Source organism: Lutra lutra, chromosome 4 (genome assembly GCF_902655055.1).
Source record: "Lutra lutra chromosome 4, mLutLut1.2, whole genome shotgun sequence".
NCBI lineage: Eukaryota > Metazoa > Chordata > Mammalia > Carnivora > Mustelidae > Lutra > Lutra lutra.
In genome coordinates, this window is record NC_062281.1 from 117,888,403 (window position 1) to 117,913,193 (window position 24,791).

General features: G+C 37.8%; 1 protein-coding gene and 1 pseudogene across 1 annotated transcript in view; both read right to left on the reverse strand.

Moving 5' to 3' along the window:
- The window catches only part of CCDC18 (coiled-coil domain containing 18), a 112,966-nt gene that overhangs the window by 4,907 nt on the left and 83,268 nt on the right, over positions 1-24,791 (reverse strand). Inside the window, 4 exon segments of the mRNA XM_047725455.1 lie at positions 2,611-3,078; positions 18,801-19,001; positions 22,903-22,922; positions 22,925-23,039. Of these exon segments, the coding sequence (XP_047581411.1) occupies positions 2,611-3,078; positions 18,801-19,001; positions 22,903-22,922; positions 22,925-23,039 (804 nt within the window).
- LOC125099410 (uncharacterized) lies at positions 3,519-3,668 on the reverse strand (annotated as a pseudogene).

The window sequence follows — 24,791 nt, forward strand, 5'->3', positions numbered from 1 at the left end:
TCTCTTCTTTTATCAAAGGCCAGTTCTAGTTCTCTGCTGTATTCTCTCTTAGCCTACCTTAAGAACTTTGTACCTCCTATTCTTTCTTGAATAATCAGTTTCCCTGTCTACCAGATCACTCTAACCAATCAAAGGCTATTTATCTCTTATTCTAAAACAAAACAAAACAAAACAAAACTCTCCCTTGACATTCCATCTCCCTCATTTCTTTACATCAAAAGAGTTGAAGGTGAAGGGTCTAAAGCTGGAGAATTTAATGCCAACAGAGAATGGTTTGATAATTTTAGAGATGGGTTTGGCCTAAAAAATATCAAGGTAGCCAAGCAGCAGCAGCAGACAGTTCTGGAACACCATTAGAAAATCACTGAGCAGGGGCGCCTGGGTGGCTCAGTGGGTTAAAGCCCCTGACTTCGGCTCAGGTCATGATCTCAGGGTCCTGGGATCGAGCCCCGCATCGGGCTCTCTGCTCGGTGGGAAGCCTGCTTCCTCCTCTCTCTCTCTGCCTGCCTCTCTGCCTACTTGTGATCTCTGTCTGTCAAATAAATAAATAAAATCTTTAAAAAAAAAAAGAAAATCACTGAGCAAATGGTGGAAGTTGGATTGGTATCGTATAAAAAGAAATGCAAAAGAAAAAAAAAAAGAAAAAAGAAAAAAAATTACACAGAAATAGTGATGTATTTCCATAAAGCTACACCAAATGTACCTGCCTCTCCTTCCACTTCTTACCCCTTCTGCCTCTGCCACCCTTCAGACAACAAGATCAACTCCTCCTCTTTCTCAGCTTACTCAGTGAGAAGACGAAGATGAAGACTTTTATGATAATCCATTTTTTTTAAAGATTTTATTTATTTGACAGGGACAGATCACAAGTAGGCAGAAAGGCAGGCAGAGAGAGAGAGAGAGAGGGAAGCAGGCTCCCTGCTGAGCAGAGAGCCCGACGTGGGACTCGATTCCAGGACCCTGAGATCATGACCTGAGCCGAAGGCAGCGGCTTAACCCACTGAGCCACCCAGGTGCCCCTATGATAATCCACTTTAACAAATAATCATGCTGCATGGTTAATTACCTTACCTTTTGTATGGGTGTTTTCACGTGAAAACCTAGTAATGTATGACAAGAACTGTGAGACATTTCTGTGTCATCACCTCCTAAGTACTAATTGTATAGAACATCAGATACAAGATTTGTATGGAAGTGGACAGACTATCCTTACATAGATTAAAGGTGAGTAATAGGTAATATAAACTTCATAATGTTTTTTTTCTTTTCTTTTTTTTTAAAGATTTTATTTATTTATTTGACAGAGAGATCACAAGCAGGCAGAGAGGCAGGCAGAGAGAGAGGAGGAAGCAGGCTCCCCGCCGAGCAGAGAGCCCGATGCGGGGCTTGATCCCAGGACTCCGAGATCATGACCTGAGCCGAAGGCAGTGGCTTAACCCACTGAGCCACCCAGGCGCCCCCATAATGTTTTTTCTTACCATTTTATAACTTCACTTTCAAAGAATAACACCATACAGTGTGTCCTTCTCTCTATTAAATGAAGAAGGTGCACAACAGCCCATCATCACAAGTAAGTGATTTTTAAGAAAATATAACACTGTTTCCAGTGCTGTATTATAAATATGACTAGAATATTGTTTGCCATAAAAATTTTATTATTCATCCATTAGTGTATAGGCTAAGCTACCATAAAGCATTCATATTGCTACTGCTTCCTTTTCAATGCATGAATTATTATACCTATAAATAAATATGAATTTATTTTTTACATTACCTTTTCATTTTTGATATCTAGTGTTATGTATATAACATCTACAGTGTTTTGTATAAGACAGTATTGATATATGTACTGATAAAATGTAAAAAGATTTATAAACTTACAGTATCAATAATATCTGGTACTATAAATGTACTTTCTCATATGATTTTCTTAACATTTTCTTTTCTCTAGCCTCCTTTATTATAAGAATACAGTATATAATACATATACAAACCATGTGTTAAATTGACTGCTTAGCTTCCCAGTAAGGCTTCCAGTTAACAGGCTATTACTAGTTAAGTTTTGGGAAAAATCACTGTATGATGTGATTAACATAATAAAAAAATAAATTAAAAAAAGTTATATACGGATTTTCAGCTGTACTGGGGTGGGAGAGGGAGGCAGGGGGGTCAGTGCTTCTAACCCCCGCATTATTCAAGGGTCAACTTTATTCTAGAGTTCAAAATACTTCCCTAAAAGGAGGCAGACTTAGTTCTTTAATCAAATATAGATTATATTTAATTAAATGTGTAGGCTGTTTTAATCAAAGTTAATTTTCAAAGCTAAATTTTCTTTCTTTTTTTTTTTGAAGATTTTATTTATTTATTTGACAGACAGAGATCACAAGTAGGCAGAGAGGCAGGCAGAGAGAGAGGGGGAAGCAGGCTCCCTGCTGAGCAGAGTCAAGGCTAAATTTTCAAACCTACTTACAATGGATTTTTTTGAACTTTCAATATTTGTATATCACTTAATAGCATGCTTCATTGAAATATATGGATTTTCCTACAAATAACAAAATGATATTCACTGGAGACAAATTATTATAACTTCGAGTGTATGACATTACATACCTGAGGTAAACCAGCACCTGTTTGCATAGAAGATTTTTTTAATAATCTCACTTCCTTGTTTATGTATCTTAGCATTCCACTGAGAGTACTGAAGTCATTACTCTCAGAACTATCATCTTCTGGGTCATACGTGAGAGGTTTAAATGAGTCTGACTGGGTATAAGTCAGATCCTTCTGGCTTTCTTCTAATGTTGCAGGCTGTTCGAACTGCATTTTTTTTAAGTCCTGTAGTAATTCTTCAGAAAGATCTTCATCACTACGTGTCTTGAAACTAAGGTCGCTGGCACTAATAGAGCGACGTAGCTTTCTATACTTGAAAAAAGCTGTGTGAGAATGTTTAGCAAGTTTTGGATCTTGAATGTCCGGCATAATTTCTGCTGCAGATGTAAGCAGGGCTGGTAGAAACTTGAGGTCTTCTGCCCTTTCACGTCCAGAAATTTTGGCTTGTAATCTGGTTAATTCTGATTCCTATAGAAAAATAGGCACATAGTAGGTGTTTAGACATTTTTGTTAAATGAAAAAGTTACTTAGGTGTCTTCTGGGAGTCCATGATTTTCTAAGTCAACCTTCTGCCCAGAACACATATTCCTTTTATAACAACCCATGAGACTTTTCCAAGCTCTGTTTAAACCCTTCATTTTGAGACAATTACATATGTTCACTTGAAATATGTTAAAACTATGCTAAGGAATTCCATGAAAACTCGATTTTCCTTATACCAATGTTTTTCGATTTTAAGTGCCAATGATAATAGTATCAATTTCTATTTAAGACTGAAATCTTACATCTAAAAATTTCTCTTCAAAAGTATAATGGTACACTATATTTTGCTAATCTAACCTATATATATACACACACACACATACATACATACAAAAAACTACTCCCTTTAAAATTTCTAATAGGAAATAAATTTATGTTAACTATTATGCTTCACATGTCTTCATTACAAGAAAGCTTCATTATACCAGAAATTTTTCAAAGAAAAACCTTTCAATTAGCAATAATCGTACCTCGGATAAATCTCATTGGCTACGATACTGCCACTGCGCAAAGCTCAAAGAAAAACCTTTCAAAAAGTGATTTAGTAAGGATTGATTTATGAAATATTAAACTTATCATTTCTTTTCTTTTTTTTTTTTTTAGATTTTATTTATTTGACAGAGAGATCACAAGAAGGCAGAGAGGCAGGCAGAAGGCTCTCTGCTGAGCAGAAAGCCTGACGCAGGGCTCGATTCCAGGACTCTGAGATCATGACTTGAGCCCAAGGCAGAGGAGGCCCAGCCCACTGAGCCACCCAGGTGCCCCTAAACTTTTCATTTCTACTATTTTTTCCATGTCCTTCATTTGGATCCTCTGACCCAACTTTAGAATCCAAGAATGAGACTGCATATACTGAAAAACCATAAAGCCTAAAAAAATGAAGAGGAGACCTAAGTTAAATAATGTTTAGTAGTCTTCTGTTCAAATACATTTTCTGTTTCTTATAGGTATCCATAACATATATATTTCTAAATTGGTCACTTTTAATCTGATAGTATCTATTCTTTCCAAAAATATTCTGCTTACTAAAACTGTCATAACCACAGAATACGTTACAAAATGAAAGTTTAACATGCTTATTTCAGGACTACTTTCTCTAGGTAAACATTATTTACAAGTGGCTAGAGTGCCAACTTTTGTAGTAAATCTGGTATTTACATTCTGATAATCACAATTAATAAAGTAGCTATAGAGTTAACACATACAGGGTTCTGTGCAGTTGAAATTTTTTAACTCTAGCCACAGAGTTATCTAGCCATAATTGAGAATTGTGCTATCTTAGCTAAATCGAGTCCATGTAACTTTCAGTTTAATACTTGGCTTTTATAATGAAATATAGTATAACTGAATACGTTAAACATAATTCAACTTATTAAGACTTGGAGAATTTCACTGTTGTGGTCACTATTATATAATAAAGTAATATCTTTAGGGCTCTCAGAAAATGGTCTAAGCTTTGCCCTTACTCTGGTTAACCTCAAATGATAGGGTATTTGTGAGGGTATTACAGGAAGTGAGCTGGAAAGATCAGTTGTCTCAAACACTGTTCTTTCTTCTCCCTCACTTCTGTTTCTGTTCTCTGTCATTTACTGCTGCTGTCAATGGAATTGTTGTCCATTATTTATAGCTACTTCTAATTGTTATAGTTATGCCAGCTTCTGCTCTTGTTAGCTTTTTTTTTCTTCTATCCTCCTTAACTATTGTTTGGTTCAGACTTTAGAGCCAGTTAATATTGACTTTGAGAATTACTGTCAAAAACTTCTGAATAATTAAGTGCAATCCAATTCTATTTATCTCAGTAGTAGTAATTAACAAGTGAGCAGAGATAACTATAACAAAGGATATACAATGCAGAATCTTTAAATTTTGAGTCAATTTTTTAATAGTGAAGTTACATAATTTTATATAATTGTTGTAAATCTCCAGAACACTAGGTATATTCATGTCTCTAAAAAACCACAGAGTGTTCAATCTAAACATAATTTTAAGATTATGTCTAGGGGCGCCTGGCTGGCTCAGTGGAGCACGTGATTATTGATCTCAGGGTTGTGAGTTTGAGCCCCATGTTGGTTGGAGAGATTACTTAAAAATAAAATCTTAGGGGCGCCTGGGTGGCTCAGTGGGTTAAGCCGCTGCCTTCGGCTCAGGTCATGATCTCAGAGTCCTGGGATCGAGCCCCGCATCGGGCTCTCTGCTCAGCAGGGAGCCTGCTTCCTCCTCTCTCTCTGCCTGCCTCTCTGCCTGCTTGTGATCTCTCTCTGTCAAATAAATACAATCTTAAAAAAAAAATAAAATAAAATCTTAAAAAAAAAGATTATGTATATTCAGCTTTCCTTAGTACTGTGAATAACAAGTATGTTACAAAAGGAATTTGAGTGCTCAGCTTAGTAACTAGAAATATTTCTAAAATATTATTTGAATTTTTTTGCTTTTTAATAACTTCTGTTTTGTAATAAAATTATTTATTGCTTCAGAGCTGTTAGTGAACTTTTTTTTGTAAGGTCTTAGCTAGCAATGTAAATCTCATACTTAGTGGCAGTTTTGAACTAATATTAAAACTTTTTATCTCTATGCAGCAGTAGTGATATTAATTCCAAATTCTACACTAAACTGCCTTAATCAATAGGGCTGACTCAGCAGCAATGAGCTATTTGGAAAATAGTGTAAATTTTTTTTAATATAAAGGAATTTTGTTTAATGAAAAATGCTCCTACTTGTAGGTACATCAAGGGTGGAACTTTCTAACGTAAACATAATTAAGTCTGTATTTGAATAAGTTCTAGTCCAAGATGATGACATAAGTGATTCCTCCCAAGACACACTCAATCTACACCTAGTCATGGAGCAATTCCCTCTCAAAGAAGCCAGCTGAGCAACAGCCACACACTGGGTTAATGAGAAAATACCTACAAAAGGGCCATTCTGTGGATGAAACACTTCACTCCCAGCTTCTCCCTGAGGAGTGAAGGGTATGGACCCCACCTCTAACACCCCAACTTTTAAAACTACCACTTCAGGGATGTGTGCTAAAACACCTAGCTCTAAAAATCTATTCATGAGACCTATAAGACTAGAGCAAATAGAAAAACAGTTCCTAATGGGCTCACAATGTGGTATGGCTATCTACCAGGGGTCAGCACAGAAGAAGCTGGGAAAAATAGTCCACCTCTTCGTCTTTCCCTGAAAGAGTCTTACTTATGTACTTTAAAAGCTTCTGCCCGAGGGTCAGTTTTCTAATTTAGCACATGTCTAGGAGATTATGATCCTCCAGAGCACCAGATACCTCCTCCACCTTTTTCCCTAGAGTCTGCTTCAAATTTCCAGTATAAAAAAAAAAAAAATTCCAGTATCTTCTTGAAAGGAGCTTGTACTCATCTAGCACTCAAGCTTTTGAAGCTGTTGCCCAAGGGACTGGCCTCTGGACTACATAACTCTGTAGCCAACAGGGTTTACATTCATATGTCCAGCAGGACTGTGGCAAACAAAGCAGTTCTTAGTAGGCAGAGGAGCACACTCTCATGCCTACAAACGTAAGCCCAGCACTGAGGGAATAAATAATAAAGCCCGTCTCTCAGTTTCTCCCTGTAAGGATCCCAACTACACCCTTTCCTGGCTGTTACCCAAGGGTCTAGACTTTAGACAGTCTGCACCTAGGTGCTGACTGAGATCCTCTTTGGAATACTGACAAATCGTGGCATACCCTCAACTACCAGGATCCACCTAGAACAAAGAAGGCTGAACAATCACAAAGGTTTGAAAAACAATAAGGAATTCAGAACAAACCGGATGATCAATAAGGCATATCTCCTACACAATACCACTCTGTCAAGACTGGGAAAGGTGGCTGAAACCAACCCAGAATTGAGAAAAATGAAGAAACAGGGGAATATATTCCATGCAAAAAAATAAGCTGAAACTCTAAAAAACAGACCTTAATGAGACAGTAACAGGTGATTTACCTCATAAAGAATTCAAAATAACATCATAAAGATGTTTACCAAGTCAGGAGAACAATGCATGAACAAAGTAAGAATTTCAACTGAGACAGAAAATATAAGAAGGTACCAAAAATCACAGAGCATAAGAAGTCACAGAGTGAAAATACTGTAATTGAACTGGAGAATTCAACAAAGAGGTTCAACAACAGACTAGATCCAAGAGAAGAAAGGATCAGAGGACCCAAAGGGTAGTGGAATTCGATTAGAGGAGCAGAAAGAAAAAAAAATTAAAAGGGTGAAACCAGCTTAAGGGACTAATGGGACACCATCAAGAGGACCAACATACACATTATAGGGGTCCCAGAAGGAGAAGAGAGAAAGGAGCACAAAGTTTATTTAAAGTAATAATGGCCCAAAGCTTTTTTAACTTGAGAAAAGAAACAGACATCCAGATCCAGGAAGCCTAGTGAATTCCAGATATGATGAATCCAGAGATCTAAACTGAAACACTTTATAATTGTCAAAAACCAAAGACAGAGAGTCTTAAAAGCAGCAAGAGAAAAACTACTTATGTATAAGGAAACCCTTATGAGAGAATCAACAGAAAATTTGTAGGCAAGAAGAGAATGGCATGACATATTAAAAATACTGAATGGATTAAAAAAAAAAAAAGCCTGCCAACCAAGAATACTCTTCCTGGCAAAGCTGTCCTTCAGAATTAAAGGATAAAGAGTTTTCCAGACAAGGAAAAGCTGAAGGAATTCATCTCCACTAGACTGGCCTTACCCTAAATTTTAAAAGGAATTCTTTAAGCTGATTTTTAAAAATGTTAAATAGTAACAGGAAAACATATGAAAGTTTCAAGCTCATTGGTAAAGGTAAACATATAGTTAAATTCAGAACACTCTAATGTTCCAATTATGGTGGGTAAATTACTAAAACTCTAATACAAAGAGTTAAAAGACATGGGGGTAGTTCCCAGGAAGATGAAGGAGGAGGATTCTAAGCTCACTTCGTCCTATGGATACAACTAGATAACACATACATCAGTGTAACTAATCCAGAAAATGACCTGAAGACTAGCAGAACAGGCCCCATAGAAGAGGGTAGGAAAGGGAGAGATGCAGTTGGGAGCCACAGTGATTAGCGGGATTGTCTGCAGGAGTGAAGGACACTGTGGGCATGGAGAAGGGAGAAGAGCACACTCCATGCCAGAACTCTAGGCTTGGGGACCTGCAATGGGAAGATAAATCCCTTTAACATTTGGCTTTGAAAACCCGAGGGACCCAACTCCGTAAGTTCTTACAATCAGTGGGGCTTACCACCTGAAACTTTAAATATCAGCAGGCTGGGGTCTGGGAGGGCTGGAAGGGTAGAGTCCCCATGCTGAAAGAAACAAATAGTGCCATGGAGGTATAGCATAGAAGCAGCAGTTTGAAAAACTGCCTGGGGTAAAAATTGGTGGCGGTGGCGGCGGGTGTGGTGGTGGTGGTGGGTGTGGTGGTGGGTGTGGTGGTGGTGGTGGGTGTGGTGGTGTGTGTGTGTGTGTGTGTGTGTGTGTGTGTGTGTGTGTGTTTGAGGGACAGGGATCTTTGGGAGATTTCTCCAACATAAGAGCTCCACATTTCCCTCCCCCGCCTCCCAGCCTAGAAAAACAGACACCTGTAGGAACCAGTGCAGCACAAACACTCTCCACCTAGCTTGCTAACAGTGTGTCCTGGCCCTGTGTCCACCTGCAGACTCGCCCTATCCAACCTAGCCTGGGCAAGAGTATTCAAAAGTGGCTCCAAGTCCCTTCCCAAAGCAGACTAGCAAACACCTTGCTAACACCATATACCCCACTGCTGTGTTCTCCTGCAGACCTGCCCTTGACAGGAGTCCATCCAAAGTGGTAGCGCAAGTTAGCAGTGCAAAAGCAGCCCTGACAAGGGTCAACACCACTCCAAAGGGACTCCTTGACCAGGAAGAAAGGAAGATAACCACACACACCAATACAACTGTGGCCCCATCAGTGGGGTGGAGGCAGACATCTGGTCTGACTGCAGGCCTCGCCCACTAACAAAAGCTTCTCAGGGGAACAACACAGAAAACACCCTGCAGATCAGGCAAATGCCTGGTCTGACTCAACTCAAGCCCAAGGCAGCCCCAGACTGGCTGACTACCAAAACAGGGACCAAATCCTGCCCACAACAGGCAAAGAAAGCTATTGGAAACTACTGAAGGCAAATGCAGCTTAGCCACAATAGTAGGGCACATATGACACACTTAAGAGACACCCCTGAAGCACGAGGTTCTGGTGAACAGGGGATATTGCAATGCAGGGCACTACAGAACATCATCTTCATTAGGCTGTGACTTTCAAGATCAAAAGACATAGCTGACTTTCCTAACATAGAAATAGATACAGAAAGACAAACTGAGGTGGTAGAGGAATTTATCTCAAATGAAAGAACAGGACAAAATCACAGCAAGAAAGCTTAAGGAAACAGAGATAATATGCCTGATGGAGAATTTAAAGTAATAGTCATACATAAAGATACTTACTGGGGGACGCCTGGGTGGCTCCGTTGACCTTCGGCTTGGGTCATGATTCCAGGGTCCTGGGATCAAGTCTCACATCAGGCTCTTTGCTCAGCAGGGAGCCTGCTTCTCCCTCTGCCTCCCCCCACCCACAAATAAATAAAATCTTAAAAATAAACAACATACTCACTAGACTTAGGAGTGGAGGACCTCACATTGACACCCTCAATAGAGACAGAATACATTAAAAAGAACCAGTCAGAGATGAAGAACTGAATAACTGAAATTAAAAATATATTAAAGGGAATAAATAGTAGACCAAAGGAAACAGAACAGATCAAGGACCTGTAGGACAAAGTAATGGAAAACAAGCTTAACAGGGAGAGAAAAAAGAACAATAAAAAACCATTGATTAAGGAAACTCTACAACACCATCAAGGGTAGTAACAGTCACATTATAGGGATCCCAGGAAGAGAGAAGAGGGGGCAGAAAATTTATTTAAAGTAGTAACAGTGGGCACCCGGGTGGCTCAGTGGGTTAAACCACTGCCTTCAGCTCAGGTCATGATCTCAGGGTCCTGGGATCGAGTCCCACATCAGGCTCTCTGTTCAGCAGGAAGCCTGCTTCCCTCTCTCTCTCTCTGCCTGCCTCTCTGCCTACTTGTGATCTCTCTCTGTCAAATAAATAAATAAAATATTTTTTAAAAAATTAAAAAAAATAAAGAAGTAATGGCTTAAAACTTCCTAAATCTGGGGAGGGAAACAGATACCTAGATCCAGGAGGCACATAGACCCCCCCCACCAAGATCAACCCCCATTGGTCCAAACCAAGACAATAGTAATTAAAATGGCAAAAAGTAGTGCTAAAGAGAGAATTTTTAAAAGCAGCAAAAGAAAATAGGTACATACAAGGGACCCTATAAGGCTATTAGCTGATTTTTCAGCAGAAACTTTGCAGGTCAGAAGATAATAGCATGATATATTCAAACTACTAAAAGAAAAAAACAATCAAGAAATTTTTCATTTTATCTTTTTCAAATTCAATTAGCCAACGTATAGTACCTCATTAGTTTTTGATAAAGTGTTCGATGATTCATTAGTTGGGTTTTAACACCCTATGCTCATCACATCATGTGCCCTCCTTAATGCCCATCATACAGTTACCCCATTCCCCCATCCACCTCCCTATCTGTAAACCTCGTTTGCATCCTGAAGTCAAGAGTCTCATGGTTTGTCTCCCTCTCTGATTTCTTCCCATTCAGTAATAGAAAATTTGAACATGCTAATTACCAACAATCAAATTGATTCAGTAATCAACTCCCAAGAAGCAAAAGTTCAGGACCAGTTGGTGAATTCTACCAAACATTTAAAAAAGAGTTATTAATACCTATTCTTCTCAAACTATTCCAAGAGATACGAGAGGAAGGAGAACTTCCAAACTCTATGAGTCCAGCATTACCTTGATACCAAAATTAAAGACACTATAAAAAAAAGAACTACTGGCCAGTATCACTGATGAACACAGATGCACTCCTGTGTGGAATTTAAGAAACAGTGCAGAGAATTATAGAGGAAGGGAGGGAAAACTGAATAGGAAGTCATCAGAGAGGGAGAAAATCCATGAGAGGCTCTTAACTATAAGAAACAAACCGAGGGTTGCTGGAGGGGAGGTGGACGGGGGTTGGGGTAATTGATGGGCATTAAGGAGGGCATGTGATGTGAGAAGCACTGTGTGTTAAACGCAACTGATGAATTACTGAACTCTACGTATGAAACTAATGATGTACTATATGTTGGCTAATTGAATTTAAATTTTAAAAATTCTCAATAAAATATTAGTAAATTGAATCTAACAATACATTAAAAAAATCATTCACCACAATCAAGTGGGATTCATTCTGGAGATGCAAATGCTGTTTGCTATTCATAAATCAGTCAATGTGATACATCACATCAACACTAGAAAGGATAAGAACCAATTGATCATTTCATTAGACACAGAAAAAGCATTTGACAAAGTACAACATCCATTCATGATAGAAACTCTCAACAAACTTTTAGAGGGAACATACCTCAACATAATAAAGGCCATATGTCAAAAACCTATAGCTAACACCATACTCAATGGGGAAAAACTCAGAGCTTTTCCCCTAAGACTGGGAATAAGACAAGAATGTCCACTCTCACTACTTTTATTCAACACAGTATTAGAAGTCCTAGCCACAGTAATCAGACAAGGAAAAAAATGCATCCAAATTAAGAATCATCACTATTTGTAGATGACACGATACTATATATAGAACTCTAAAGACTTCACCAAAAAACTACTAGAATTGATAAATGAATTCAATAAGGTTGCACAATACAAAAATCAATATTCAGATATACACTGCATTTCCATATAGTACTAATGAAGTAGCAGAAAGAGAAATTAAGAAGAAGAAATTAACAGTGCCATTTACAATTGTACCAAAAGTAATAAAATACCTAGGAATAAACTTAACCAAGGAGGTATAAGACCTATACTCTGAAAACCATAAACACTGATGAAAAAAAATTGAAAATTACACAAAGAAATGGAAAGATATTCCATGCTCATGGATTGGAAGAACAAATATTGTAAAAATATCCACACTACCCAAAGCCATCTACAGATTTTATGCAATCCCTGTCAAAATACCAACAGCATTTTTCACTGAACTATAACAAATAATCCTAAAATTTGTATGGAACCATGAAAGACCCTGAATAGCCAAAGAAATCTTGAAAAAGAAGAACAAAACTGGAGGTATCATAATCCCAGATTTCAAGATGTCCTACAAACCCATAGTAATCAAGAGTATGGTACTGGCACAAAAACAGACCTATAGATCCAGAGAACAGAAGAGAGAGCCCAGAAATATACCCACAATTATATGATCAATTAATCTTTGACAAAGGAGGAAAGAATATGCAATGGGAAAAAGACCATCTCTTCAATAAACGTTGTTGGGAAAATTGGATAGCTGCATGCAAAAAAATGAATTTGGGCCACTTTTTTTTTTATTAAAGATTTTATTTATTTATTTGAGAGAGAGAGAGACAGTGAGAGAGAGCATGAGCGAGGAGAAGGTCAGAGAGAGAAGCAGACTCCCCGTGGAGCTGGGAGCCCGATGCGGGACTCGATCCCAGCACTCTGGGATCATGACCTGAGCCAAAGGCAGTCGTCCAACCAACTGAGCCACCCAGGCATCCCTTGGGCCACTTTTTACACCATACACAAATATAAACTCAAAATGGATTAAAGACCTAAATATGAGACCTGAAACCATAAAAACCCTAGAGCAGAGCACAGGCAGTAATTTCTCTGACATCAGCTGTAGCAATACTTTTCTAAAATATGCCTTCTAAGGTAAGGGAAACAGAAGAAAAAATAAACTATTGGGGCTTCATCAAAATAAAAAGCTTCTGCACAGGTGCATGGGTGGCTCAGTCAGTTAAGTATCTGCCTTCAGTTCAGGTCATGATCCCAGGGGAGTCCTGGGATGGAGCTCCACGTCCCTCCTGAGAGGGAGCCTGCTTCTCCCTCTCTCTCTTCCCTTCCCCCTGACTCGAGCTTGGTCTCTCTTTCAATCTGTCTCTCTCTCAAGTAAATAAAATCTTAAAAAACAAACAAACAAAACTTCTGCATGGCAAAGTAAACAACAAAACTAATGGAATGGGAGAAGATAATTATAAATGACATATCTGACAAAGGGTTAGTATCCAAAATACATAAAGAACTTATACAACTCAACTTCAAAAAACCAAATAATCCAATTTAAAAATGGGAGGAAGACATGAACAGACATTTCTCCAAGTACGACATATAGATGGCTAATAGACAAAATGAAAGATGCTCAATGTAAGTGATTCTTAGGGAAATGCAAATCAAAACCGCAATGAGATCATATCACACTTGTGTAAATAGCTAAAAATCAACAACTCAAGAAACACAAAGTGTTGGCAAAGATGTAAAGAAAAAGGAACCCTCTTGCATTGTTGGTAGGAATGAAAACTGGTGCAGCCACTGTGGAAACCAGTATGGAGGTTCCTCAAAAAACTAAAATTGGGGGGCTTGTGTAGCACAGTTGGTTAAACAACTGCCTTTGGCTTGGGTCATGATCCTGGAGTTCAGGAATCGAGTCCCACATCAGGCTCCCAGCTCAGCAGGGAGTCTGTTTGTCCCTCTGATCACTCCCCTCTCATGCATTCTCTCTCTCTCAAATAAAAAATTAAAAAAATAAATAAAAATAGAGTTACTATATGACCCATAAACTGCACTAGTGGACATTTACCCCCAAAATATAAAAACACTAATTAAAAGGGATACATGCACCCCTATGTTTATTGCAGCATTATTTACAAGAGCCAAAATATGGAAGCAGCCTGTGTCCACTGAAAGATGACTGAATAAAGAAGATATGGCATATACATACAATGGAATATTATTCACCCATTAAAAGTGAAATCTTACCATTTGCAATGACATAGATGGAGCTAGAGAGTATAATGCTAAGTGAATTAAGTCAGTTAGACAAAGACAAATACCCTATATGATTTCACTCATATGTGGAACTTAAGAAACATATTAAACAAGCAAAGGAAAAAAAAAAGAGATAGATAAACCAACAAACAGACCCTTAACTACAGAGAACAAACTGATGGTTACTAGATGGGAGGTGGGTGGGAGGATGGGGAAAATAGGTGATGGGGATTAAGAAGACCACTTGTCATAATGAGCACGGGGTGATGTACAGAAGTGCCTAATCACTATGTCGTACACGGAAAACTAGCAAAACACTGTATGTTAACTATATTGGAATTTAAAATAAAATAACATTTAAATAATATATATAGATAAAAAAATATATCCCATATAAATGGAAATCAAATGAATACTGGTATAGCTATACCTACATCAGAAAAAACAATCTTGAAGCCAAAACTCTAAGACAAAGAATGTCATTATATAATGACAAAGGGATCAAACTAATAATAAGAGCACATTATATAAATATTTATGAGCCAAAAAACATATATAAATGTATATAAATATATAAAGCAAACATTAACAGACATGAGGGAAGAAAAAGACAGAAATATAATAATGGTAGGGGACTTAAATACCCCATTTTCATCAATGGGTAGATCAAGGCAGAAAAATCAATAAGGAAAAATTGGACTTGAACCACACATCAGATCAAATGCACTTAACAGACATTTGCAGAACATTCCATACAGCATAAGGCCTGTATACATTCTTCTCAAATATACAAGGAACATTCTCCAAGGTAAACCATGTGTTAGGCCACAGAACAAGTCTTAATAAATTTTAGAAGACTGAAATATTAATATATTCCAACCACAATGGTATAAAACCAAAAATAAATTATAAGAAAACTGACAGTTCACAATTATGTGGGCATTAAAAAATACACTACAGAACAGCCAATAGGCTAAAGAAATTTAAAAAAATCATCTCAAGGCAAATGAGAATGGAAATACAAAATACCAAAAATTATGAGATATAGCAAAAACATTTTTAAGAGGGAAGTTCATAGTGATAACACCTACATTAGAAAACAAGAAAGATTGCAAATAACCTAACTTCACACTTTAAGGAACTAGAAAAAGAACAAACTAAACCCAAAGTTAGGAGAAGGGGAAATAACAAAGATAAGAGCAGAAATAGAGAATAAAAAGACAACAGAAAAGGTCAGTAAAACTGAGCAGAGGGCTTTTTTTTTTTTTAATTAACATATAATGTATTATTTGTTTCAGGGGTACAGGTCTGTGAATCATCAGTCTTACACAATTCACAGTGCTCACCATAGCACATATCCTCCCCAATGTCCATCACCCAGCCACCCCATCCCTCCCACTCCTTTCCACTCCAGAAACCCTCAGTATGTTTCCTGAGACCAAGAGTCTCTTAAGGTTTATTTCCCACTCTGGTTTCGTCTTGTTTCATTTTCCCCTCCCTTCCCCTATGATCTTGTGTCTTATTTCTCAAATTCCTCAAATCAGTGAGATCATATGATAATCGTCCCTCTCTGATTGACTTACTTTGCTTAACCTAGTATTCTCTAGTTCCATCCAAGTTCCAAATTGCCAGATTTCAGGGTTTTTTGATGGCTGCATAATATTCTTTTTTTTTTTTTTTTAAGATTTTATTTACTTATTTGACAGAGAGAAAAAGATCACAGGTAGGCAGAGAAGCAAGCAGAGAGAGGGGGAAGCAGGCTCCCTGCTGAGCAGAGAGCCTGATGTGGGGCTCGATCCCAGGACCCTGGGATCATGACCTGAGCTGAAGGCAGAGGCTTAACTCACTGAGCCACCCATGTGCCCCTGCATAATACTGTTTTAAAAAGATAAAATAAAGGGGCACCTGGGTGGCAAAGCAATTCACAGATTCAGTTCAATCCCCATCCAAATTCCAGTGGCATTTTTCAAAGAAACAGAACAATCCTAAAATCTGTATGGAACCAGAAAAGACCTAAATATCTAAAGTAATCTTAAGAAAAAAGAAGAAAGCTGGAGGCATCACACTTCTTCCTTTCAATCCATATTACAAAGCTATAGTAATAAAAAAGTACGGTAATGGTATTTAAATGGATACATGGATCGATGGAACAAAACAGAGAGTGCAGGAATGAGCCCATGCATACACAGCAAATTAACTTATGACAAAGGAGCCAAGAATACACAATGGGAAAAGTATAGTTTCTCTACAAGTTGTGCTGGGAAAACTGCACAGTCAGATGCAAAAAGAAAAAACTGCATCACCATCTTACACCATACACAAAAATCAACTCCAAATGGATGAAACACTTAAAAGAAACCATAAATTTCCTAGGAGAAAAAGTATGGGTTAAGCTACATGATATCAAGTTTGGCAATAATTTTTTGGATCTGACACAAAAACAAGGGCAATGAAAGCAGATATAAACAAATGGGACTATATTCAACTAAAAAGCTCTGCAACGTAGTGTAAACTATCAAAATGAAAAGACAACCTACATAAAGGGAGAAAATATCTGCAAATCATCTATCTGATAAAGGGTGAATATCTGAAATATATTAAGAATTCATACAACTCAAAACCCAAATACAATTAAAAGTTGGCAGAGGAACTGAACAGATATTTTTCTGAAGACGACATATAGACAGGCAACAGGTACATGAAAAGGTGCTCAACGTCACTCATCATCAGGGAAATGCAAATCAGAACCATAATGAGATACTACCTCATACCTGTGAGAATGGCTAGTATTAAAAAAACAAACCCAACAACCACCAAAAACTCAGAGATAACAAGTGTTGGTGTGGGTGTGGAGACAAGGGAACCTTTGTGCACTGTTGGTGGGAATGTAAATTGGGACAGCCACTGTGAAAAACAGTATGAAGGTTCTGGAAAAAATTAAAATTAGAACTACCATATGATGCTACAATACCAGTTTTGGGTACATACACAAAGGGAATTAATACAGGATATCAAAGAGACATGTATTTACAAGTTCATTCATGGCAGCATCACAGCCAAGTTAAGCAAACAACCAAAGTGTTCATCAACAGATGAATGGATGGTATGTAGATACACACAGTGGACTATTATTCAACCATGAGAAAGGACACCTTATTTGCGACAACATGGATGGACCTTGAGGGCATTATGCTAAATTAAATAAAACAGAGAAAAACAGTTCATGGTATCACTTGTATGTGGAGTCTAAAAAAAAAAAAAAAAAAAAGAATCAAACTCAGAAACAGCAGATGATGATGGTGATGGGTATTAAACAGGGGACATATTGCACGGAGCACTGGATGTTACACATAAACAATGAATCATAGGGGCGCCTGGGTGGCTCAGTGGGTTAAAGCCTCTGCCTTTGGCTTAGGTCACGATCCCAGGGTCCTGGGATTGAGCCCTGCATCGGGCTCTCTGCTCAGCAGGGAGCCTGCTTCCTCCTTTCTCTCTGCCTGCCTTTGCCTACTTGTGATCTCTGTGTGTCAAATAAATAAATAAATAAATAAATAACTTTTATTTTTTTTTCTTTTTTTAAATTTATTTGTCAGAGAGAGAGGGAGAGAGAGCAAGCACAGGCAGACAGAATGGCAGGCAGAGGGAGAAGCAGGCTCCCCGCCAAGCAAGGAGCCCGATGTGGGACTCGATCCCAGGACGCTGGGATCATGACCTGAGCCGAAGGCAGCTGCTTAACCAACTGAGCCACCCAGGTGTCCCAATAAATAACTTTTAAAAAAAACAACAACAATGGGGCGCCTGGGTGGCTCAGTGGGTTAAGCCGCTGCTTTCGGCTCAGGTCATGATCCCAGGTCCTGGGTTCAAGCCCCGCATCGGGCTTTCTGCTCAGCGGCGAGCCTGCTTCCTCCTCTCTCTCTGCCTGCCTCTCTGCCTGCTTGTGATTTCTCTCTGTCAAATAAATAAAATCTTTAAAAAACAACAACAACAACAACAACAACAACAATGAATCATTGAACACTACATCAAAAACTAATGACGGGGCGCCTGGGTGGCTCAGTGGGTTAAGCCGCTGCCTTCTGCTCAGGTCATGATCTCGGAGTCCTGGGATCGAGTCCCGCATCGGGCTCTCTGCTCAGCAGGGAGCCTGCTTCCTCCTGTCTCTCTGCCTGCCTCTCTGCCTGCTTGTGATCTCTCTCTGTCAAATAAATAAATAAAATCTTTAAAAAAAAAAAAACAAAAAAAACTAATGACGTACTATATGGTGACATAACATGATAATGAAACAGCAGGGGTTGCTAGGCAGTGGTGGAAATAGTGAGAGGTTAATGAAACAGTATAACCTTTTAACTAAAAGATGAATAAGGTCTAAGGATCTAATGTATAACATGGTGACTACAGTTGGTAATTCAGGTATTATATAACTGAAATTTGCTAAGAGAGCAGAAAAATTTTCTTACCAAAAAAATATATTTAAAACTTTTTATGTTTGAACTTAAAAATTATTTCTCCTGGGGTAATATGATATACATCATACTCATAATTCCCACACCCAATATCTTCTAAATAAAATGCTTTTTATTCAAACTGTTCAACATTTGATCATATTTTCCTTTATAAACTATAAGGACAGGGAAAACAAGTCATAAATGTACTTGTATTTTACGTACTTCTATATGTTTACTTACTTTAATAAGTAATGCTTCATTTGTAGCTTCAATTACTTCATTCCTATCTTGGACTTGTTGATGCAAATTGCTTACGGTGTCCTGTGCTTCTTCTAATTCCAGTTTTGCCTTCTCTAACTGTTCATTTAGTTGCTGAACAGAAGTCTTTTGAGAGTCAGCAGAAATCTTCCACTTTGCATGGTTCTCTTGATGTGACATCATCTACACAGCCCCAAAATTGAAAAAGAAAAGGAAAAAAATAGGAGTTGGTTTCGAAAATATTCTAATACTTTTCACTTCCATTTGTATTAAAGTAAATTCTGTTTATAGGTACAAACATCTGACTTCTCAACAAATAACCAATTAGAGGAAAAAAGGGGAAGAAGAAACCTATGGTCTTAAATTTACCTAAGAACAGTTAGCCACATACAATGGGCTGTTTTTGTTTCTGATTTGAACCACTTTACCTATATAGACATTTTTGTGACAATTGGGAAAATGTGAACAAATGATGGGTATTTGATAATATTCACAAGTTATTCTCAATTTTTAGGTGTGATGATAGTATTGTGGTTGTTTTTAAAATAGCACTTATCTTTTAGAGTTACCGAAATGTTTACTGATGAAATAATGATGTGTGAGATTTGCTTCAAATAGAGAGAGATATGTGGGGGAAGGGAAGTGAGTGAGATGTGGTGATCATACTTCCCAGTTTGCTTGAGACTCACCAGGTTTTATGCTTGGCATTCTGGTGTAGTTAAGAACAGCATCCTTTTTCATTCTCAAAAGTATTCTGCCCCCACCCCTTTTTTAAGATTTTATTTATTTATTTGACAGGGAGAGAGTACAAGTAGGCAGAGCAGGAGGCAGAGGGAGAGGGAGAAGTAGGCCTTCCAGTGAGCAGGGAGCCCAATGTGGGACTTGATCCCAGGACCCCAGGATAATGACCTGAGCCTAAGGCAGCCACTTAATCAACTGAGCCCCCCAGGCGCCCAAAAGTACTCCCTTTTAAAAAGAAATTGTCAGGGGCGCCTCGGTGGCTCAGTGGGTTAAGCCGCTGCCTTCGGCTCAGGTCATGATCTCAGGGTCCTGGATCGAGCCCCGCATCGGGCTCTCTGCTCAGCAGGGAGCCTGCTTCCTCCTCTCTCTCTGCCTGCCTCTCTGCCTGCTTGTGCTCTCTCTCTGTCAAATAAATAAATAAAAAATCTTTAAAAAAAAAAAAGAAAAAAAGAAAAAAAAAAAGAAATTGTCAGCATACTTATAGATGAAATCACATTGGCCAATAGGTTGGCAATTATTAAAGTTGAATAATAAATATAGGAGGATTTATACCATTCTTTCAAATTTTCCATAATAAAAACTTAAAAAAAAAAAATCTATTTCTTGGGGCGCCTGGGTGGCTCAGTGGGTTAAGCCTCTGCCTTCGGCTCGTGTCGTGATCTCAGGGGTCCTGGGATCGAGCCCCACATCGGGCTCTCTGCTCAGCGGGGGGCCTGCTTCCTCCTCGCTCTCTCTGCCTGCATCTCTGCCTACTTGTGATCTCTGTCAAATAAATAAATAAAATCTTTAAAAAAAAATCTATTTCTTATCAAAAATATAGGGGGGCACTTGGGTAGCTCAATGGGTTCGGCTTCTGCCTTCTGCTCAGGTCATGATCCTAGGGTCCTGGGATTAAGTCCTGCATCAGGCTCCCTGCTCAGCAGGGAGTCTACCTCTCCCCCTCCCTCTGACTGCCACCTCCCTGTGCTTGTGCTCACTCTCTTTCTCTCATAAAAATAAATAAATAAAATCTTTGAAAAAAATATTAGGACTTTTGCAATTATTATTGACTTTTCTGACAATTCTGAAGCCTATAATTTTTAAAATGCTGTTAAAAATTATTAATCCTTTTTACTAACTTTGTTACTTTAATGATTTATTCCTTCATTTTTATATTCAAACAACATACATGCTTTAAAAATAAATCTTTGTCAAGTACCAAAGAGGATAAAAACATACTACAAATTTTTATATTATACATATAAAACAGTATCAAATATTAAACAGCAACATTAAAACCTATTTTTACAATTCATTTTATGTACTACCTGCTTATAAATTATTTCAGAGGGCTTAAAAAACTTAAAGCAAAAAACTGGTGCAAAAATAATACTGTTACGCTGAAAAAATAAAAAATTAAAAAAAATAAATACAGTGCAAAAAACAAAAAAAAATTGAATAATAAGAAATAAAAGTAGACATACAAATGGCTATCAGACACATGACAAAATGTTCATCATCACTAGCCATCAGGAGATTCAAATTAAAACCACATTGAGATATCACCTTACACCAGTTAGAATGACCAAAATTAGCAAGACAGGAAACACATGTGTGGAGGGGATGTGGAGAAAGGGGAACCCTCTTACACTGTTGGTGGGAATGCAAGTTGGTGCAGCCTCTTTGGAGAACAGTGTGGAGATTCCTCAAGAAATTAAAAATAGAGCTTCCCTATGACCCTGCCATTGCACTACTGGGTATTTACCCCAAAGATACAGATGTAGTGAAAAGAAGGGCCATCTGTACCCCAATGTTTATAGCAGCAATGGCCACGGTCGCCAAACTGTGGAAGGCCAAGACGCCCTTCAACGGACGAATGGATAAGGAAGATGTGGTCTGTTTACACTATGGAGTATTATGCCTCCATCAGAAAGGATGAATACCCAACTTTTGTAGCAACATGGACGGGACTGGAAGAGATTATGCTGAGTGAAATAAGTCAAGCAGGGAGAGTCAATTATCATATGGTTTCACTTATTTGTGGAGCATAACAAATAGCATGGAGGACATGGGAGTTAGGAGAAGGGAGTTGGGGGAAATTGGAAGGGGAGGTGAACCATGAGAGACTATGGACTCTGAAAACAATCTGAAGGGTTTGAAGAGGTGGGGGGTTGGGAGGTTGGGGGAACCAGGTGGTGGGTATCAGAGAGGGCACGGACTGCATGGAGCACTGGGTGTGGTGCAAAAACAATGAATACTGTTATGCTGAAATAAATTTTTAAAAAAATGATTAAAAAAAGAAATAAAGGTAGAGTAAAGATTACATAATAAAAATGCAAAGAATACTTGCTGGTAAACACTCTAGCTGGACTAGTTATTACTGATGGTCACTTGGTTGAGTAGCTAATATTTACTTATTAAATAATTATGTTGAATCCAACAGCATTCCATTTGTCTTTAAAGACCAAAGACTGAAATCTCTTAGCCTGTTAACTGGATTCAGCTTGCAATATGTTTTGTTTGGCAGACACAATGTTTTCAAAGAGATCTGATCTAAACACATTGAAGCAAGACATAGTGACCAGTGACTACAATCCTTACAATCTCTCACAAATATGATAGTCCCAAACTCCTTTGAAAGTATTGTGAATGTAGTTGTAATCCTTTTCATATAGAAAAATGCCTTTATTAGAACTCTATAAGTAATTTATTTAGTTCTAATACATACATTTTAGATATTGTTAGATATAGTTTTTAAAAGACAAGCAGTGCTATTCTAATTGATAACACTGTTCATTTCTATAAAGGCTCAGGACATACTAGATAGATAAAAAAGCATCAGGTTCTAATTTTGCCTCTCTAACTTACTATCAAACAAATGTTGGAAAGTGCAAAGCATTGTAGATTCATAGGCACATGAACTACTTATGTTGTTTACTAAATATCTCGTTAGTTTGGCAAGTGCTATTTATAACATGATTGATGATGATGAGCCGGCTTCTGGGCCTAAGACCTTTAACTATATTCATTGAATCCATTTAATTCATTTAATCCAGTTCTGTGAGGTACAGATGATTATTTTGCCCATTTTAGACAGAGATGTTAATTGCTCGAGGTCCACTAAGTGCCAGGTGATAAGCTGAGAATTTGGAACTAGACTACCTACCTCAAGACTTTAAGCTCTTAACCCCACAGTGCATGAACTCACTGGATATGAAGTGGAATTATATTAAGCTTCCAGAAATGAAGACCATAATGAATTATTCTATAATGAACACTTAGAAGCTAGACGTATAGTTTTGTTTAGATAGTTCAATCCACTTCTGTAGCAGGGCAGTAGTGGAACAATTACATTTTCCTTTACCTCCAGATGATAAGCTTCTTGAGGATTTCTACTTCTGCTGACACTTTCTTGATTTCTGCTTGCATTCTTGCTTCTAAATGAGCTTCACGTACTTGAGAAGCCCCCAATTCTTCAGCTAAATGGTGTCCATGAGCTTCCTTAAAATGACACATTAAGGAAAGGTTATTTGGTTATTATAGCTAAACCACTCATGTGGATTTATGGAAGTAGTTTAATCTTTTATAATACTATATAAGTGCTCATACACAAAGTTTATTAAATGGTATACTTTAAAATCTAGACACTTAAGAGACTGGGACTGTATTAGTATACTGTTTATCACAATGTAATAATAATTCACTAGCCAATGCATTCTGTAAAACAAACTAATAACCACAGTATGTTGAACTTCAGTAGATAAGTCTACTGTAAGGTTTGCCTGTGCATTATTTATTCACCAATGCACTGTTTGCTTATCAAGAGTCAGTTGTGGGGTGCCTGCGTGGCTCAATCAGTTAAGCATCTTCCTTTGGCTCAGGCTGTGATCCCAGGGTCCTGGGATTGAGCTCTGCATGGTCAGGCTTCCCACTCAGCAGGGAGTCTGCTTCCCACTGTGCCCTTCCCCCCCACTAATGAGTGTGTGTGCGCTCGCTCTCTCTCTCTCTCTCTCTCAAATATATAAATAAAATCTTTAAAAAGAAAAAGAGTCAGTTGTGTTTATCCAAACCTATTTATGCTAGTTGTGCTTGTTATTATAATTATGCAATTCTAATATACATTATTTATGAACATTGAGGAAATATACATGCAAAAAGAAAGTTTTTATATGAAAAATTAGTTATGTGCCTTGAGACAGCTTACTGAATGAGTCAAACATTTTTTACTCAATTAGAAGCAATCAAAAGAGTTGTAAAATATTGTGGGAAACCCATGTAAAAATATAAGGATGTTATACTCTGATTAAAAATGTCTTTTAATTTTTACTCTACTTTAAAGAAACCAGAATTGCAATAGATGAGGGACTAGGAGTATGGTTAATGCAAAAAGATTAGGTGGAATTCTAATCAAAGAACGTACCCACACACACACACACACAACAAGATTTGGTCTTAAATTAAAAGATTTACACATGAATACATATTTAGAGTTTTGAGCTGAAATATTTTAAACTATCATTTTAACAAATCAAAACTACAATGAGATACTACCTCAAAATGGCCAAAAATAACACAAGAAACAAGGATCCAGAGAAAGGTGTCGGTGAGAATGCAGAGAAAGGGGAATCCTCTTACACTACTGGTGGGAATGCAAACTGGTGCAGCCACTCTGGAAAACAGTGTGGAGGTTCCTCAGAAAGGTAAAAATAGAACTACCTGAGGATCCAGTAATGCACTATTTGATATTTACCCAAAGGATATAAAAAATACTAATTCAAAGGATACATGCACCCTGATGTTTATATCAGTATTATCTGCAATAGCCAAATTATGGAAAGAGCCCAAATGTGCATCAACTGATAATGGACAAAGATGTACTATAAAGATATAATGGAATATTATGCAGTCATAAAAAGAATCAAATCTTGCCATTTGCAATGATGTGGATAGAGCTAGAATTATGCTAAGTGAAATAAGTAAGAGAAAGACAAATACCATATGACTTCACTTATGTGTAATTTAAGAAACAAAATAAACAAACCTGGGTTGCCTGGAAAGAGAGGAAACCCGAGAAATATAAGCTTAACTATAGACCACTGATGGTTACCAGAGAAGGGATAGATGGAAGGATGGGGTAAAGAGGTGGTGGGGATTAAGGAGGGCACTTGTGATGAGCACTGGGTGTTGTCTGTAAGTGCTGAATCACTAAATTCTACATCTGAAACTAGCTTGAATTTAAATGAAACTTAGAAA